The 19,684-nt window shown below is 41.0% G+C and overlaps 1 protein-coding gene across 1 annotated transcript in view; it reads left to right on the top strand.

Moving 5' to 3' along the window:
- LOC139448563 (calpain-5-like) overlaps nucleotides 1–19,684 on the top strand; it is a 45,978-nt gene that overhangs the window by 20,795 nt on the left and 5,499 nt on the right. Inside the window, exons 3-10 of the mRNA XM_071230133.1 lie at nucleotides 10,384–10,515; nucleotides 11,463–11,671; nucleotides 12,492–12,684; nucleotides 13,404–13,603; nucleotides 14,812–14,889; nucleotides 15,646–15,826; nucleotides 16,420–16,533; nucleotides 18,373–18,575. Of these exons, the coding sequence (XP_071086234.1) occupies nucleotides 10,384–10,515; nucleotides 11,463–11,671; nucleotides 12,492–12,684; nucleotides 13,404–13,603; nucleotides 14,812–14,889; nucleotides 15,646–15,826; nucleotides 16,420–16,533; nucleotides 18,373–18,575 (1,310 nt within the window). The remainder of the gene's footprint in view (nucleotides 1–10,383; nucleotides 10,516–11,462; nucleotides 11,672–12,491; nucleotides 12,685–13,403; nucleotides 13,604–14,811; nucleotides 14,890–15,645; nucleotides 15,827–16,419; nucleotides 16,534–18,372; nucleotides 18,576–19,684) is intronic.

Raw genomic sequence — 19,684 nt, 5'->3', positions numbered from 1 at the left:
TTTTACAGGGGGCGGTCAGGGAGCCTAGTGGTTAAAGTGTTTGCTCGTCACACCGAAGACCCGGGTTCGATTCCCAACATAGGTATATTGTGTGAAGCCCATTACTGGTGTCCCCCACCGTGATATTGCTGGAATATTGCTAAAAGCGGTGTAAAAACCAAACTCACTCACTCACTCACTCACTCACTCACTCACTCACTCACTCACTCACTCACACTCACTCACTCACTCACTCACTCACTCACTGTTATACAGACCCTGAAACTAATATATCCAATACAGTAGATGTTAGTTGGTCTAAGACTAGCCTATGTGCCTGACACTGCCATGCCCTGTACAGGATGAACCTTATAACCATGTTAAAGGGGAAATGGTTTATGAAGCTTTGGAAACATTCCAGGCTGTGTACCATGTTTTCATGAACACTATGATCCAGGTGGTAAAGGAAGGTTGAAATAAACCCTGTGAATCGTGTTGCCGGCACGGAGGTTGGGGATTTGTACATATTGATGAAGCGATCTACCGCAAGTGATCAAAGACTGCAACATGTTACACAGGCAGGCCATTGATTCTGTTATTGTCACAGTCCTGCTGCCACTGCTCAGGGAATGTCATGTCTTATACTGGGTCATATATTTTGTTCACTGAACTTGAAATATTTTCTTATTGGATTTTCGAAATTTGATTTGATTTAGCTTTGCAAATAACCTACCGTATTCACCTTAGTAAGCACCCCGCTCCATTAAACATCACCTGACCCACTTCTACTCCAATCTTTTTGTAAACCTGTTTTGTTTGTTTGACATATTCCAGCTATATGATAGCGGTTTGTAAATAATCGATTCTTAACCAGACAACCCAGTGATTGACATGATGAGCATCGATCTACACAATTCCCTCAATCTGCAACCATTCAATACCGTTAGTTGCCTCTTTCGAGAAGTATGGGTTGCTGAAGACCCATTCTAACCCAGATCTTCACATGTTAGTAAACAAAGTACTAAGCTATAAAATTGAAATGACAGTCCATATTTTCTTGTGTATATTTCAGACATGTTGCAGTAAATATCAGTCTGTGCCAAAATCTTTTGAGGCTACTAGCTCGTATTTGGCTCTCAAAATTATTTTCAGTTGATTTCTGTGTTGCGCAACAAAGGTTTTTATTCTGTCAGGGGAGCGAAACCTTGGTTCACGGTTTTGCATCGTCACACAAAGTGAGCATTCATGACCAATTTTGAGTCAACATGAAACTGGATAATTGCACTTAGTGAGCTACAAAAAAATATAATTTTGAAACCATGAAGAATTTTGTCAGTATGGTCCGTTTTCGGATTTTGTATATTGTAAAACTTGTAAATATGTAAAGATCTACAATTTTGTTTTGTTTTCAATATAAAAAGTTATGATTCATGATAATATGCGTGCAAATCTATTAAGGCTGGGACGGGTAACTTGGGAACCGGGGTCAGGTGGGTACTGAGTGTGGCCTGGGTACCCACAGGACTGCCTGGACCCGTGGTTAGTCATGTGATCATATTGTTTAATGGCAAAAATTATCTGAAACTCTATGGTTACACTATAAGTGAAAAATGTTCTCATTTCCTTCTGACTTTGCATACATTCCTTCTGACTTTATATGTTTGCATATGATAAAACATCAGTCAACTTCAGTGTTCGCATGACCAGATCGGTTTATACATGTATCTAAATATATTTGACAGGAGTACGGTCAAACTTTTCCCAATTGGACATGTTTTCCCTATCTCTTGAGATCTACAGTGGGTACCCGGGGAGGGTCGGGTAATAGGGGGTTGGGTACCCGGGTAGTAAATTTGAACTCGTCCCAGCCCTAAAATCTATGCATCGTATCGACTAGGTTTGCCATGTTTTACGTGCTGTGTCCCACAGTATTACATCGTCACAATATGGCTGAAATATTGCCGATGTGAAGTAAAGCATTAACTCACTCACTCACCCACAGTATTACATGACTGAAATACGTAGGCTGTCCCCATGGCTCAGTGGATTGAGCGTCTGCCTGGAGATTTGGATCGATCCCTATGCCGCGTCATCCCAAGAGATGCTTAAAGATGGTACTTGTTATTACCCTGCCTGGCGCTCGGCATTAAGGGGATAAAACAAGGACTGGTCTTCTTAGAGTCGTTATGATGTGACTTATTCATGTTAAACTATGGCATGGTATCTCCGAGTGAGCTTGCACCGAATTAAGTCCAGACTTGTACAATCAGCCACACATACACGTGATGCACGTCACTATGGGAATAACCTTGAATATCAAGCCATTGAATCTCACCTCCCTAAAATATGTAAGACATTCTTCATATTTACAGATGTGTGAAGCCCATTTCTGGGGTGATATTGCTGGAATATTGCTAAAAGCGGCATAAAAACATACTCATTCATTCATTCATATTTACAGATAATTGAATTGATTATAAGAGATGAAATAATAATCTTCTTTTTATAATGCGTTCCCCAGTAATTCTATGAGAGTAGGTACTCCACCCACACCCACACAATATTAAACAGAGCATGTTGGCTATAGAGCGTGGAGGACTTGCACCATACAGGTAAATATAGCACTGTAATTCATGGGCCAGTATCACAAGCCAAATCTCTAGTGGGGGATATAGTCAATACTATGATGTGGACAGTGCTCCTGTCAGTGTAATCATGAAGGTCTGATATTGTCTGGCTGATGAAGCAGGGTCTCCTCATATGCTGACTGGGGTGCGGGGAGGGACTCCCATCAATCATGTCAGGGGCACATCACCTTGTGTGCTCACATTCCTGGGTAATCATGGCGTTACAGCTTAGAGTGACGACCAGCTTTAGACATTGGGTATTCATTGACTGTAATCTGACAGGGGTGTAATTGAGTGGGAGGAGAAGTTGGTCCACTTATTTCTTGAGTCATGGATTGCCATTGTAACTGGGTGGGAAGGGACTCAAGGCCGGGTGGCCTAGTTTATGTCAGATGGCCTTGCTGTGGCAGGAAAGCCCCAAGTGTTGCAAGTCTTACAACTTTACCACATTTTGTTTCCAAATATGACCGTTTATTTTTTTCTATTTACATTTTTCTGTCATGTCATTCAATAATTGGTATAATTATCAACTGTGCTTAGTTTTGTTGTGTTATCTTGGTAAATAACACTTGTAGAGACGTTTTTGTGCTATGCATAAATCTGTGATTCATAGACTGACAGTCACGCATACGAGTGACCCCGTCTCCGGTCGTGACTTGTATGCTTAATGGGGAACCGCCTTGCGTACACCTTATGACCTACACAGTTTGGTGAGACCCATTGGCATGCCTTTGGTTCAGACAAACCTGTCAACATTGAAACTGGGATTCAAACTCACTTTCCTTGGTTCAGTAGCCTTGTTATGTAAGCAGAAGCATTCCATGCTTAAGACATGGGTTGATTCTGTATGGGGGGATGACTAGAATATTGCTAAAAGTGCACCCCCTAACTGTAGAATTAACATACATTCATGAACGTGACTTAAGAAGCTGATAATATTAACAATCTCATTACAATAAGATCTGAGTGCTTCGAACCACTACACCAAAGATCTGAGAACATGACAGGTCACGTCAGAACAGTAATATTGAAGGCTTGATGTTGATATTAACAAAATAAGCTTATTCATATTGTTAGAATTAGTGCTCCAAAAATATATATTATATAATACAACAAGATTGCATTAACCATGGTAACTGAAGTAACAGATGCTCCTACATGGGCAACACAAGGCTGATAGCGGTGATGCAAACACGTTAATACCAAGATTAATAATCTGTACATTCAAATACATCGAATACTTGTTTGTTTGTTGTTAACGCTGCACTCAGCAATATTCCAGCTATGTGACGGGGGTCTGTAAATAATCGAGTCTGGACCAGACAATCAAGTGATGACATTATGAGCATCGCTCCGCGCAATTGGGATACGATGGCATGCTTTGTAATCAACTTCTCACTTTGGTGAAACCCGCGAGCACGGGTATGGTCCTGACAAACAAGAATGAGCAATGACAATGATAACCATAACAAGATAACATATACATCATTCAGAACATTATCGTCTATTTTTCGTTTCTAGGACACATTTCCCATGGGCACTCCCATTTGTCAAAATGAGTGGTCTGCAGTAAGACTTGTATTTCAGTGTGGGGCGTTGGTCGTGTTGTCTGGACTTTAGATCCCTGATAGTGGAATATGGGGTTATTCTTGTCAACAAATCCTTGGTATGTCAAAGAAGACACTGATCTCATCTAGGGTGTGATTGCTAGTCCGAATGGCCATCCCACCTGTTTCTTGTCAACTTTGGTGGTTGGGGATTAGGAAGCATCTCTGCTTGTTATTTTATACCCACCCATCTACATTCATTTATACTGGTTTCCATGGTTGAAACAGCCTTGAATCTAAATCTCAAAAATAGCTTGAAAAGCCTTAAATTTGTACAAAATGACATATACTTGTTAATAGAAGTATTAAAATTAGTGTCAGATTTAATTTATTTTATTTGTTGGTTGTGAAAATAAATCTTGTTGGAGTGAGTGAGTGAGTGAGTTGGGTTTAACGCCGCTTTTAACATTATTCCAGTTATATCGCGGCGTGTCAGGTTAATGTGGGAGGAAAGCCGGAAGTGATGCAGGTCTCGGACGTTTACCACTTCGGTGAAACCCATGAACACGGGTATGGTGCTGACAAACCTAGAAACATAATTTGGGCGAACCGGGATTCGAACAAATCTTGTTGGAAAACTTGTGATGTTCATACGGCTTTTTAGGTCTTATATTGATTATTTTGGCACAGAAGGGCTAATAACCCAACTAAGAAGCCTTAAAAAAGACAGTTAAGAGCCTTGAAAAGCCTTGAATTTTAGTGTTCCATGTCTGTCTGAACTTTGGGCGAATTTACATATGTAAGTATTGATCACTGAAGTCCCAGGTTGTGGGTTTGTCTAGGATTCCAAACAGTGACTTGGGGAAAAAATAGTCTTTTGTTCAAAATTGGGATTTAAAAACTTCTTTTGTTTTAAGTTCGGAGTAATTTTAGCATTGCATTCAATGCAATAATATGAAACTGCATTAAAGCCTCTCTTTCTTGTCCCTGTTACCAGTGAAATACTGCTTAAAAGTCGTACCATCAGTCATAACTATATCATGTATGGTCAAACACCGTTGTGTCAAAGTTGAAGGGACCTACGAAAATACTTTGAGTTGTCCGAGGTTCGACATTACTGAAAATGATGAATAAAGAATGAATACACCGGGAACAAGCTTATACTTCGTGACAACCGCAAGTTTGACACATCAGAGTTCAACAGATCAAAGTTGGATACATCAAAGTTTGACACAACGGTGAACATGAATTGGGAAATGTTTAATTGCAATTTAGGAATCTTTACTGACGATTCTTGTAGACTCAGGTCGATTATCAGCCTAGATATATCCCCGGCGTATGTGCCTCATTGTTCATCAACCCTGCCATTGTCAATGGTAGATTTACCCTGTGAGCACTTGATCTACTGGTTTGTCCGGCCCTGGCTGCTCATGTTGAATATTACTGTGTGTAACGTAGACAACTATTCACTCACTCACTCACGCACGCACGCACGCACGCACGCACGCACGCACGCACGCACGCACGCACGCACGCACGCACGCACGCACGCACTCACTCACTCACTCACTCACTCACTCACTCACTCACTCACTCACTCACTCACTCACTCACTCACTCACTCACTCACTCACTCACTCACTCCCTGCTTACTGATTATTTTTCTCAGTATCATATTTGCTAAAACTGAAGAAAAATAAATTTGTTTAATTATTTTTGTCCTTTTGAATATACTGCATTGCTTTTTATGCACTGTTTTTGGTTACCTGTATATTTTCGGAAAATATGGCAAAGCCTTGCCTTCAAAAAAATGTTGAGAATATCAGTTGAATTTCTCACGATGATAAATTGCAATGATGTTAGGTGCCAAGAAGGTCCCTTTCCACCAACTGAACTTGAGAAATTCACGTTCTCGTTCCATTGAATGAGAAGCAACTAATGAATGCTAATCAATAATTGATGTCGATGTGACCTTGTTTGATCTATCGAGGTGTACTCGTCAGACCAGATGTGTGTGTATTCTTCAGTGAGAGGTAGACAATCAATACTATAGCCTAGCAATCCACAGGGGAGGTAACTCAGTGCACCACTTGGAATCAGTTGAATATGGTGCAGACGGTCAGGATAATTATGTGTGAACAAAGTGCAAGTTTGTGTTTCAATTGATTCATCAAAATCACGACATCAAAACAATTCTTTTGGACAGAATTTATACATGCATTTTAGCAAATATGAAAAACTATTGTTACTATATGCAATAAACCAGAAGATGTTCTCCACAAAGTTGAACATTGTTTTCTTTCATAGTTTGTGTGAATGTGAAAATGACAGGAGAATTGAGCTACCCATACATCACTGTGGTGAACTTTAAACTGTACTTCACTGGAAAAATGCACTTTCAAGAATAAATGATAATCATGTAAGAAAGTTTCCCAGGGTCCCCACACCTGCTGTGAAGAGTCCATGCAACAGACGTTTGCCTTGCCAACTTCCTGTACATCCTCACAGACTTTCCAGTCACCTGACTGGCTTTATTTCACAGTACCAACTCTGTACCATTTTACTGACTTTTTATAAATCACATGAAAAACACGGCATTTAACTTTTTCAGCTGATTTTCCTAACATGATACATTTAAACAATTATTTTGTACCAACAAATTTAAAAACCATGAAATCATAGTCAGGTTCAAGTGTTTTGGAAGTTTGTATGTCAAATTCATGTGAGAAAGTTTTCCAGTGTCCCCACACCTGTGTGAAGAGTCCATGCAACAGACGTTTGCCTTGCCAACTTCCTTTACATCCTCACAGACTTTCCAGTCACCTGACTGGCTTTATTTCACAGTACCAACTCTGTACCATTTTACTGACTTTTTATAAATCACATGAAAAACACGGCATTTAACTTTTTCAGCTGATTTTCCTAACATGATACATTTAAACATTTATTTTGTACCAACAAATTTAAAAACCATGAAATCATAGTCCGGTTCAAGTGTTTTGGAATTTTGTATGTCAAATTGTTTTAGTAACCATGAGATTTATGCTGAAGTATGAAAAACTATACGAGACACTCCTATGGAAGGAAGGTTTTAAACATGTTGAGAGCTCTTGTGTTTATTTGTTCTACTTGATTCTCCCTGTAAATTTGTTTATGTAAATAAGGATAACTCTTTAAACCAGGACAAAATCCAGGAAAGAGATCTACTTGTAAGATGGGACTTTAACATGTGAGGCTGAGGCACAAACACAGGACTAAGCTACAGTGTAAGTTGACTTACCACATAGGCCATGCTGCAAGGTCCTGAGGCCTCCTCTAATCAGAGATTTCATTCACAGATTTAAGTGAAGGAAGCTATTCAGGTATTTCTTGTACAGAACATGTAGGTGTATTAGTCATTGCTTGTGAATTCTGAAGGTTGCCAGATCAATTAGAAGCCAGACAAGCTACACAGGCGCCAGTGGTACAGTTAACTGGAACCTGTCAAAGAGATCACCTCAACTCTGATTTATCTAAGACAAATTCTTCTTAAATTCTTTCATTGTTTCTTTTGCATCATTTTGAGGAGGGATATGAGTGCAGACTTGTTCAGGAGAATACCATCATTGTCTTGTGCGTCATTGAAGATTTGAGGGGATTGAAAGTTAATGGCATGAGAAAAATGTTTGTATTGTGATCCATGGGAAGTTAGCCAAGATTTGGCCACAAATACACTGGCCCCTTAAGGAAATTGTTTCAAGTATTGGAATGATATTGTTTGGTGCTTTCCTTAAGAAAATGGTTGAAGTAGATTTATGAATACATTTCTCTATGAAATGGTCAAAAAGTGATGTTACAACAGGACATTGCTTCCTTCAGAAGCCAAATTATAGATAAATGTAAAAATTGCAAGTTAATACAAATTGAAAAGGTTTCCTGATGGTTAAAGAGTGTTTTGGTAAATGTGTTCTTGGATAAATTTATCAACTGGTGCCGTTTGCTATTTAGAGATTTTTAGAATTTATATTTTTTCTGTTTCCATGGCAGCATTGAAGTTTGACTTTGACTCTGCATGTTCATGTTGGTGTGTACCTGACATAGAAATACAAAGTTCCAAATCCAAATTCCATGGTATTGTTTTGATAGCTCAGTAACTAATCTTGTATATGGTCAGACAGTTTAGATAAAAATTCTCTCATCAAGTTTGACTTTAAGTAACAGTCAGATAATTTGTTCTTTCGAATTTGTGGGGGACGGCAGGATTTGCTACAAGTATTTTTTTTATTTATGATGAGATTACTGTCAAGAAATATTGTTGTCAAACACAAACAGTTTTCTATAATCACTGATAATACACAGACTTCTTATTCTTTACTTCACACGGTTCTTATCCGTTATGGGGCACGGGTGGCCCAGTCGTCTAAGGTGCCGCGATTCGCTGTGCATAATTGCGTCCGTTGGGCACGCCAGAAACCTATGATTGTGGGTTCAAATCCCAGTTCGCCCCGATTATGTTTCTAGTTTTGTAAGCACCATACCCGTGCTCTTGTGTTTCACCGAAGTGGTAAACGTCTGAGACCTGCATCACTTCCGGCTTTCCTCCCACATTGAGCTGACAGGCCGTGATATAACTGGAATACTGTTAAAAGCAGCGTTAAACCCAACTCACTCACTTACAACTGTGAGGAAAGGTGTTTAGGACTGTGCTGCCTTTAGAGATGGCTGTGTGTGTTATCTCGGCTTATTCTTGTGTCAGAGCTGATGCCATTTCCTGGGAGTTCCTGGGGATTCCCCAAGGAATGTGGATGTGGTTGGTTGTGTTTTGTCAGTGATAGAATGTCATAGTGTCTGACGCAAAACATATAAATGTCAGTCTCATCGTGATGGCATGGGCCTGACGTTCATGTTGCAATTTATTGCATTAATGATTCATGTATTGCGATATGTACCACAATATATTGCGTTCTTTTGTCCGTAATTTGGTTTCAATTTGAAAAACTTTGTATTTTGTTGGATGATGCTGTGGTCAGAGTGTATGCGTAATAGACACATTATATGCAGGAAGCTGGTTGCAAATTGTTTCGCTTTTTGGATCACTGGAAACAGTGGCTGATTTCTGAATTTCACAACTTCAATTTGACTTGTCACTTCTGTTAAATTTTCCAACAAGATGAAAATATGCATGATTTTGATAAAAGCAGTATACAGAAATTTTCCAAATGGATTGTGATATGTATTCATTAGTATTTCATACCATGGTATATCAGTCATACTGTAACCTCTACAGTCTCATTGGTTGGTCTAGTCTCAATTATTCTTGTAGTCTATATCACAGGCAACTTGAGCCTGTAATATATATTCAGATAATGTTTGAAGAACAGAAGTAAAAATGTTAGATGGCTCTTTTTGTTATATTCTTCCCATCAATTGACCATAATTAAAAAAAAATATCCCCACTCCCCCTTCCCTAAATAACCTAAAACTGATTAGCCAAACCATATGTATGGAGGACACGTGAAGATCCTTATTAGCATGATTAGAATTGATCTCAAGCAACACGTGCTTGGTGTCAGAGGCGACGAACGTGAATGCTGGTCAGGGTTGGTGATGAATGTCATCATATCGCAATTGTATAGATGTACCCCCTTCAAGATCTGGGTTAGAATCAGTCTTCAGCAATTCAGAAGAGGCAACTAACAGGATTGCTGGTCAGAGTGGTTGATGCATGTCATTGTATCCCAGTTGTATAGGTTGATGCTCATGATGTCAACCACTGGATTGTCTGTCCAGACTCTATGTTTTACAGGCCACTATCACATGGCAGGAAAGTTGCTGAGTGTGGCACCAAAACAACAAACAGACAAACATATATAGAGACTCTGCTTACAGTCTGTGACTACGGATTGACATGCTACCTTCGAACCTAGCTCTAGCTCTAGTGTTACCAGAAGGCACTATTTGAATAGCTGTGTTTCTAACCCGTATTGGGGCGGTCGGGTAGCCTGGTGGTTAAAGCGTTCGCTTGTCACGCCAAAGACCCGGGTTCGAATCCCGACATGGGTACAATGTGTGAAGCCCATTTATATGGTGTCCCCCCGCCGTGATATTGCTGGAATATTGCTAAAAGCGTCGTAAAACCAAACACACTCACTCACTCACTAACCCGTATTGAACATGTGGTATAATGTAGACACGCCCATTTTTAAGAACAATATTGATGCTATTTGTTATTTTCATTCATTTTGTTTCAGCAAATTGTGGACAACCCAAAGTTGTTTGTTGAGGGTGCCAGCTCAAACGATGTGTCCCAGGGTCGCCTTGGCAACTGCTGGTTTGTGGCAGCCAGTTCCTGTCTGGCCCAGTATTCAGAAATCTGGAACAAGGTATGTACCAGGGCTGCATGGACTCAGGACGATACACCAACTGTGCGATCCATTACGCTACCTCACTCACGACCCGATATGTATCAGGGTAGTTGCATGTGCCCTTATCTGTGGTGCGTAATCCATCTGTTTCATAGAGAGGATGGCCAAATACCTGGCACACTGACGACTTACAGTTGGCAGTGTCAAAATATGTATGTTTTAACTTGCACTACTGATTATTGTTTTGTGGAACAGTTATTAAAGCAAACATTTAAGGTCAGAATCGATATTGTTTACTTAGTGTGCGACTGTGATCGATACTAGTATCGAGAAGTACAAAATCGCGATCCGCCATTGCAATGGTGTATCATCCCACCACTACAATATATGTGAATGTTAGTATTACTTTTGAAGGTATAAATTTTTATAGCTAGTATGTTGATGTTTGTGGGTAACAGGAAAGACGAAATCACAGTTGAGATTTGTATCACTGAGTTTGCATAATGGTTGCTGAGAATATTGACCAATGGCATTGTCTTATTCCCTGCCTGGATAACTCGTGAAGATATCGGGGTAGAATAGGTCTTCAGCAACCCATGCTTGCCGTAAAAGGTGACTATGCTTGTCGTAAAATGCGACTAACGGGATCGGGTGGTCAGGCTCACTGACTTGGTAGATGCATGTCATCGATCCCAATTGCGTGGATCGGTGCTCATGATATTAATCACAGGATTGTCTCGTCCAGACTCGATTATTTACAGACCGCGTCATATAGCTGGAATACTGCTGAGTGCGGCGTTAAACAACAAACAAACAATTGATACTGAGCCTGAACTTATGTTACTGTCAATCATGAAACAATACACCATCTACGCATCATTCTTTCAACCAGTCAATCACTGACCCACCAAACTACTTGACCACTATAGCTGTCACTCTATTCATCCCTTCCCTTGTTGCTGCAGGTGATCCCTGATGCCACGGGGCAGGAGTGGGATGATCAGAAGCCCGACAACTACCAGGGAATCTTCCGCTTCATGTTCTGGCGCTACGGAGAGTGGACCGAGGTGGTCATCGATGACCATCTGCCCGTGATCAATGGCGAACTGGTCTTTATCCACTCACAGAGCAAGAATGAATTCTGGAGCGCTCTGTTGGAGAAGGCGTATGCCAAGTGAGTGAATCTTGTTAGCTGTAATGTTGGATTATTATATATTATTAATAAATGTTATCCTGGAACATTTAGGGCCTGAAAAGGACCTACAAAAGGCCACTTATAGGTTAAAGCTGTAGGTCAAGGACTCCTTGCACAAAACAATCTTAGCGCTAAGATGATCATAACTTCCATACTTTGACATGGGCTTACGATAGTCGTAGCTCTGAGATTGCTTTGTGCAAGTGGGCCCTTGTCTGACATCCCACTATCTCCCAGTACAGGGTTTTGGTGCACCATTTTGTAAGGTGAAACGATACAAGAAGGTCACGATACATATCACAATACATAGGTAACAATGCGTATCACGGTAACTACTGGGGATGCACTACTGGTCAGATTATTACAAACTGTTCTACCTGTGAAGATATCCGGGGTAGAATGGGGTCTTCAGCAACCCATGCTTGCCGTAAAAGGCGACTATGCTTGTCGTAAGAGGCGACTGATGGGATCGGGTGGTCAGGCTCGCTGGCTTGGTTGATGCATGTCATCGATCCCAATTGTGTGGATCAATGTTCATGATATCAGTCACTGGATTGTCTGGTCCAGACTCAATTCTTTGCAGACCGCTGTCATTTAGCTGGAATGTTGCTGAGTGTGGCGTTAAACAACCAACAAACCAACAAATTGTTCACCAGATGTCTTGAAAACAAATGAGTTGCAGAGTCCATAGAAAATTGTTAGGAACCTCATTTAAATTAGAATACATTTTATATCTTAAGGCAGTGAAACAGAAGAAAATATTCTGTATAACAAACTTTAATGCTCGCCTTGTCCTCAGGTTCTTCGGCTGCTATGAGTCTCTCGATGGTGGGGACTTGAACGAGGCTCTGGAGGATTTCACCGGTGGTGTGTCTGACACGTATGAGATGGAGAAGATGGGTGTTGCTACTGAGCCGGAGAAGAGGGCAGAGTTCTTTGCCCGGATGCAGAAGGAAATGGACAGGAAGTCTCTGATGGCAGCATCAATTCCAGTGAGTGAATTCTGTCATACATGGTTAAGACCCAGGATCCTGATCCACAAAGCGTTCAATGCACTACGACATTCGTAAGTGGGTGAGTGAGTTAGGTTCCTGCAACATCAAGCTGACATTCTGTGATATAACTGGAATACTGTTCAAAGGGGCGTTAAGCCCAACTCACTCACTCACTTCAACTGCTTGTCATGTAATGGATAGCAAGGGAAGTTAACAGTCAAGCAGGGAAACTCATTATCTTCCACAGGAGATTTGGGTGCTATGAAATTGCATTACAGTGCTTTGCAGACCATTGTGATGTCATTGTTCCCTTGACATCACAATGACATCACTCATTTCTCTACCACTGAAGCTACTGGTTATCTATACTGTTTACACTGTTTACTGTTAACAAACTGAAAAGGTTAGAACCATGATGGAAAACAGAATCTCATCCAAGTGTCTCTTTATGTCAAATACATCAACACTGGTCGATAAAAGTTTAGAACTTTTAATTTGTAAACTTGTCCTATCTCTCACTATGCATCTCTCTCTTCTTCTTCGATCCTATTATTGATGAGATCAAAAGACACTCAGGTGATATTCTCAGTATAAATGAAATCAAACACTATAAAGGGGGATAACTCTACAGGGAAATTGTGAACTAGTCAAAGGGAGGTAATTGGTAGCATGTCTTTACATTTATACACACCTGTAATGGAATTGACCCATTTCAGGCTGAATCGGCACAAGAGATGGAAGCCAGCACAGACATGGGTCTGGTCAAAGGTCATGCGTATGGCGTGACCTGCGTGAAGAACGTCCACCTGGAGGGATCGTCCGGGCTGTTCAGCATGTTCAATCGTCCCAAACTGCCGATGGTTCGACTTCGTAACCCCTGGGGACAGTGTGAATGGAAGGGAGCATTCAGTGATGGGTACGTCGGAACTTAACGATGACTTATGAACTGGAGCTCTCAGTTGAGTTGTTTAAGAATAACCGAGATGGAATTTCTGACACGACTGACAAGTATGAAACTCTTCATGGACTTTGAGGGGTGGTGGGGTAGCCTAGTGGTTAAAGTGTTTTTTGTCACGCCTTAGGCCCGGGTTCAATTCCCTACACAGGAACAAAGTCTGAAGCCCATTTCTGGTGCCCCATGCGGTGATATTGCTGGAATATTGCTGAAAGCGGCGTAAAACAATACTCACTCACTTACTCATAGACCTGGAGCAGATAGTACTGAAGAATTACTGAACTTGTGGGTCAGCGATGAGTGGTCTAGGACGTCCCACTCACCGCTTTGCATCTCTCAGCTGCCAGAATATGCTGACCCTGGCTTCCAACATTACTTCGCTGGTGGAAACAAGTCTTTCATCTAGGGTAGAACTATCTGAATGTATTGTTTCCTGTGTTGTTTATGGCGATAGTGCTTTTGAATCCAATGCTATTATTCATGTGCTTAAACCTTAAACTCTTTCCTTATTTGAGTTCACCCCAGACAGGTCCCTCCCCCATTAAACACCCCCGGGCTTGTAGCAAAAGCCAACTAAAAACATGTAAATTAGGGCTGTGACGGGAAACTTAGACATTCGGGCCGGGTGGGTCTTGAGTGGGACCCGGGTACCCACAGGACTACCAAGACCCGTGGTTAGTCACGTGATATATTGTTTAATGACAAGAATTATCTAGAACTCCATCGTTAAACTACATTTCACTAATGTTTGCATTTCTTTCTGACCATGAACGCTCTCTTTCTGACTTCTATTTGTTTGAATAAAGACAAAACTTCAGTCAACTTCAGTGTATGCATGACCAGATCATTTTATACGTGTATCTAAGTACATTGTGCCAGGGCTACAGTCAAGCAATTCCAAATCAGACATTTTGTACCCATCTCTTGATGCCTACAACAGGTACCCCGCGTAGGGTCGGGTAATAGGGGTTGAGTACCCGCGTAGGGTCGGGTAATAGGGTTTGGGTGACCAGGTAGTAAATTTGGACTCAGACCTAGAGGATATAAAAAAGTTGTCCCAAGTTCAGAATGATTTGGCCAATCTAGATTGCCTCAGTTCTAATGTAAGTGATCCCAATGAGTTTTTTATTCTTTTTGTGATATTTCACATTTGAATGTTTATTTTTCAGATCCCCTGAGTGGGAGAAAATTGACAAGAATGATCAGAAGAAGATCGGCTTGACAGTTGATGATGACGGTGAATTCTGGTGAGAATATCTTTCAAACTTTCTTTTAACTGGCAGTCATATAGCTGAAGTATTGTTATTTGGACAAATGTATTTTTGTCAACATACTGTTTTTACAATTGTAATAGAACCCTGGGAAGCTTGAAATGTTGACTCATAAGAAATATCCAGCAATCGACCAAGGTTCTTTGCTTATAGTTATTTTATTTGCAATACTGTATTCAACATAATAAGCGCCCAGGGCGCTCTCAAAAGTAGAAATAGGGGGCTCTTAATAGAATATTAGGTCTTGTGTACATTGATCAATCGGAATGGGTTCTAATTGGGATTGTTCACTAGCCAATATGTTAGCCAATATCGCCGTAGGCGCTTGTTACGTCTTACGGTTTATTTAGTAAAAGTTGCAACTAAAAGAAGATATTCGATTACATTATTCCAGATAAAATATTACTTTCTTTCTTCTGCATTAAACTTATTTTCAGTTATGATATTGGGTATGTTTTCAACAGAATCAGTGGTAGTTTGGCAAGAAAATATATGATTGCAATAGCTATTTTCAGCTTATCTTACGAGACAATTACACATGGGAATCTTAATCTCTGAGTATAAAACAATGGCTAGCATAAAATGACTACAATTGAAATTGTAAATATTGTGTATTGATGTTTTATTGCGCTATCTACCTAATAGCATATTTTCCCGAAACTTGTAACCAAGAATGGATTTGACAAGGACTGCAACCCTATTCACACACATTCTCTCTACCTGACACTGTAGGATGACATTCGAGGACTTCTGCAAGCACTTCAAGCAAGTCGGCATCTGCCGTAACGTGAACACGTCCATGTTTACCCTGACCAAGACCTGGAACGAGGGCCTGCATCACGGGGCCTGGAAGAAGCCAAATAGGGCCGGGGGCTGCCTCAACAACAGGGACACCTTCCTCAACAACCCACAGGTAGGGAACAGTGGCAATATGGACGACAACGGATGTTAAAAGAAAACAGAAACTGTTGTTTCTCCATATTTCTACTCCATCTTGTTTGGCGGTTGTTCTGGTGTTCCCCGCCATGATATTGCTGGATTATTCCTAAAAGTGGCATAAAACCATACTCACTAATGTCATACCCGGACCATGTCGAGTAACACTCATCATAGCGTGTCTCCCCGGAGAACAGAAAGTTGGTTCGATCCCTGGCCTCAGGGCCACATACCGAAAATGATCTTTGGTTAATTTAGAGGCTGATCCTGCTACTAGTGTGACAACTGTCATGGATGAGGTGGTTCGATATTGGTGTGTTTGCTTGTTGCATTAGTATTTGAGGATATCTGGGATCACAATGACCAAACAGTTTTACACTTACAATGTGCTATGTCAGGAACGTGGTAGAGATATCTTGGTGATATCTAAGTGATATCTATGTGTAAAGTACAGTGTACAGGCCTGTTTGTGTTTGGTCTGGTTGATAAGCGTTTGTTTGTCACTCCGATATTTAATGCCATATATAGTGAAACTGTGAACCGTGGTACATGTTTGACATCTGTTTGCAGTATGCGTTTGACATCTACGGGGAAGAAGAGGAGTTTATGGTCCACTTGAGTCAGAAGAGCACTCGGACCAAGGAAGGCTCAACAAACGAAACTATGGGCTTCACCATATTCAAAGTAAGTCAACGCTGCCGAGGATACATATTGGCTGGTAGTGTGGCTCTCAGCTGTTATCTGATATAACGTAGTGTGAGTTTGAACCCTTCCATGATGGATTGATGCTCATGTTATCAACCTCTGGTTCATTTCAATTTACCTTTCAGTAGAGCATGTGTATTGATTAAAAAGCACAATAATGTTCTTGCCTTTAAGCCTTTGGTTCAGTACCTAATATTATTTAGTTCCTCTAATACTGGAGTGATGGGGTCTTGTGTTAAAGCATATGCTAGTCACACTGAAGATCACATGAGATTTCCCTGGTGCACGGGTGGCCCAGTCGTCTAAGGCGCCGTGATCCGCTGTGCAGAGTTGCGTCCCTTGGGCACGCCGGAAACCTATGATTGTGGGTTTGAATTCCAGTTCGCCCCGATTATGTTTCTAGGTTTGTCAGCACCATACCCATGCTGTGGTAAACGTCTGAGACCTGCATCACTTCGGGATTTCCTCACACATTAAGCTGACACGAAGTGATATAACTGGAATACTGTTAAAAGCGGCGTTAAACCCAACTCACTCACTCACATGCGTTTTCCCACATGGGTACACTGTCTGATGGCTTCCCCTGCCTTCATGTGGCTTCAGTGATATTGAAAGCTAGTGATGGGTATTGGCCTGACTCTCGTGGTGCAGTTTATTGCAACAATGAATCGTGTATCGTGATACGTACCTCAATACATTGCATGCCTTCTTTCACCTGTAACTTGTTACAAACCTGAATAGGGCGTTGGGGTAGCCTTAGCAGTAGGTTCGTTCGCTCGTCACGCTGAAGGTTCGGTTCCTCACATGGGTACAATATATGAAGCTGATTTCTGGTGTCCCTCGCCGTGATATTGCTGGAATATTGCTAAAAGCAGCATAAACCCAAACTCACTCACTCTACTAAAATATAACCATAATCACTCACTCACTCACTCACTCACTCACTTGAATAAAATGCTTCCCCCGGACATTTTTGTTGGATGTTGCTATGGTCACAACTCATGTGAAATGAACACATTAAATTCAGGAAACTGGTCGCAATTAGTTTTGCTTTTTTGATCACAGGAAACAGTTGCTTATCTCTGAATTTCATAATTTCAATAGACTTGGCACTCATGTAAAGTTTTCCAACAAGATGAAAATATGCAGGATTTTTTAAAACGCATTATACTGGTATTTTCTTAACATTGTGACACTTATTCATTCCTATTTCCTATCATGGTGTACTGGTAATACTGTGAACCTCTACAAAAATAGGGGCGGTCGGGTAGCCTAGTGGTAAAAGCGTTCGCTTGTCACGCCGAAGACTCGGGTTTGAATCCAGACATGGGTACAATGTGTGAAGCCCATTTCTGGTGTACCCCGCAATGATATTGCTGTAATATTGCTAAAAGCAGCGTAAACCCAAACTCACTCACTCTACTAAAATAGGTGTAAAACTTACTTACCAAAGCATCACTTGTGGTGGCACTTGTGTCCTGTGTACAGCACGCAGGTCACAAATCAGGTGTAGTTCAGCACTGGTGGTCACAGAGAGTAGCTGGATGGGTGTGTTCGACAGCTTGACTCCTGAGAGTTTCTAGGACTTCTAGGACTTCAGTCCTGCTGAAGCACATGTGGTATCTCAATTGGCAAGAGACTTTGTTCGAAATATGCCGAAATATGAAATCACCCAGTAGTGAATGGGTACCCGGTAGGATGAGATGGCAATGAGAATGAAAATTGAGCGATCGATTGACCGGGATAATAACACATGCTTTATGGTGTGAATTTACCTCATTATAAATATGCATATTATTATTTTTGTTACTGTTACAGGTTGAGATTAACCGACGGTACCGAATGCATGACTTGAGTCACCATGAGAAGCTGGTGTCCTCCGTCTTCAGGAACAGCCGCTCAATCTTTATGAGGCCGACTGCCACGAAGGGCCGATATGTCATCGTTCCCACTACCTTTGAGAAGGATGTCGAGTCAGACTTCCTCATCAGAATCTACACAGACAGTGTCAACAACTTCAAGTGAGTTTACAACTTAGAAACGGTTCAATAATATATGTCCTATTTAACAATACCAATTTACTCTAAGAATTTGGTTTAGATCTAATGGCTCTTATTCAATAATGTATTACTAATATCAATCATTTTTGTTAAGTGCAGTTGATCAGTTTTTCAATTAGCTTTAGCATGTCAGTGTCTCTGCAATCACAGTCAACAGTCATGATTGGCTATGTTTGATGACTCCAATTCCAAAATAAATGCAGACTGGATAAATATTTTCCAGTAGCTTTAGCCTGTTTTTATTTTAATGTTTCCCCCACAGATACTAGGATCTGCATAAATGAATAGTTAAGCCTTAGTCCTGATTGTACCAGACCTGATGGTGTTTGTGTTTCTCCCACAAACACCTGGATCAGTCAATAGTTTAGCCTTAGTCCTGATTGTACCAGACCTGATGGCCACAAACACCTGGATCAGTCAGTAGTTAAGCCTTAGTCCTGATTGTACCAGACCTGATGGTGTTCGTGTTTCTCCCACAAACACCTGGATCAGTCAATAGTTAAGCCTTAGTCCTGATTGTACCAGACCTGATGGTGTTTGTGTTTCTCCCACAAACACCTGGATCAGTCAATAGTTAAGCCTTAGTCCTGATTGTACCAGACCTGATGGTGTTCGTGTTTCTCCCACAGACACCTGGATCAGTCAATAATTTAGCCTTAGTCCTGATTGTACCAGACCTGATGGTGTTCGTGTTTCTCCCACAAACACCTGGATCAGTCAATAGTTAAGCCTTAGTCCTGATTGTACCAGACCTGATGGTGTTCGTGTTTCTCCCACAAACACCTGGATCAGTCAATAGTTTAGCCTTAGTCCTGATTGTACCAGACCTGATGGCATTTGTGTTTCTCCCACAGACACCTGGATCAGTCAATAGTTTGGCCTTAGTCCTGATTGTACCAGACCTGATGGTGTTCCTGTTTCTCCCACAAACACCTGGATCAGTCAATAGTTTAGCCTTAGTTCTGATTGTACCAGACCTGATGGTGTTTGTGTTTCTCCACAGGCACCTGGATCAGTCAATAGTTTAGCCTTAGTCCTGATTGTACCAGACCTGATGGCATTTGTGTTTC

The sequence above is a fragment of the Haliotis cracherodii genome, unplaced genomic scaffold (genome assembly GCF_022045235.1).
Source record: "Haliotis cracherodii isolate W230 unplaced genomic scaffold, xgHalCrac1.p SCAF_7, whole genome shotgun sequence".
Classification (NCBI taxonomy): Eukaryota; Metazoa; Mollusca; class Gastropoda; order Lepetellida; family Haliotidae; genus Haliotis; species Haliotis cracherodii.
Note: the sequence above shows the minus strand (reverse complement) of the source record. Positions and strands in the feature narration are given on the sequence as shown.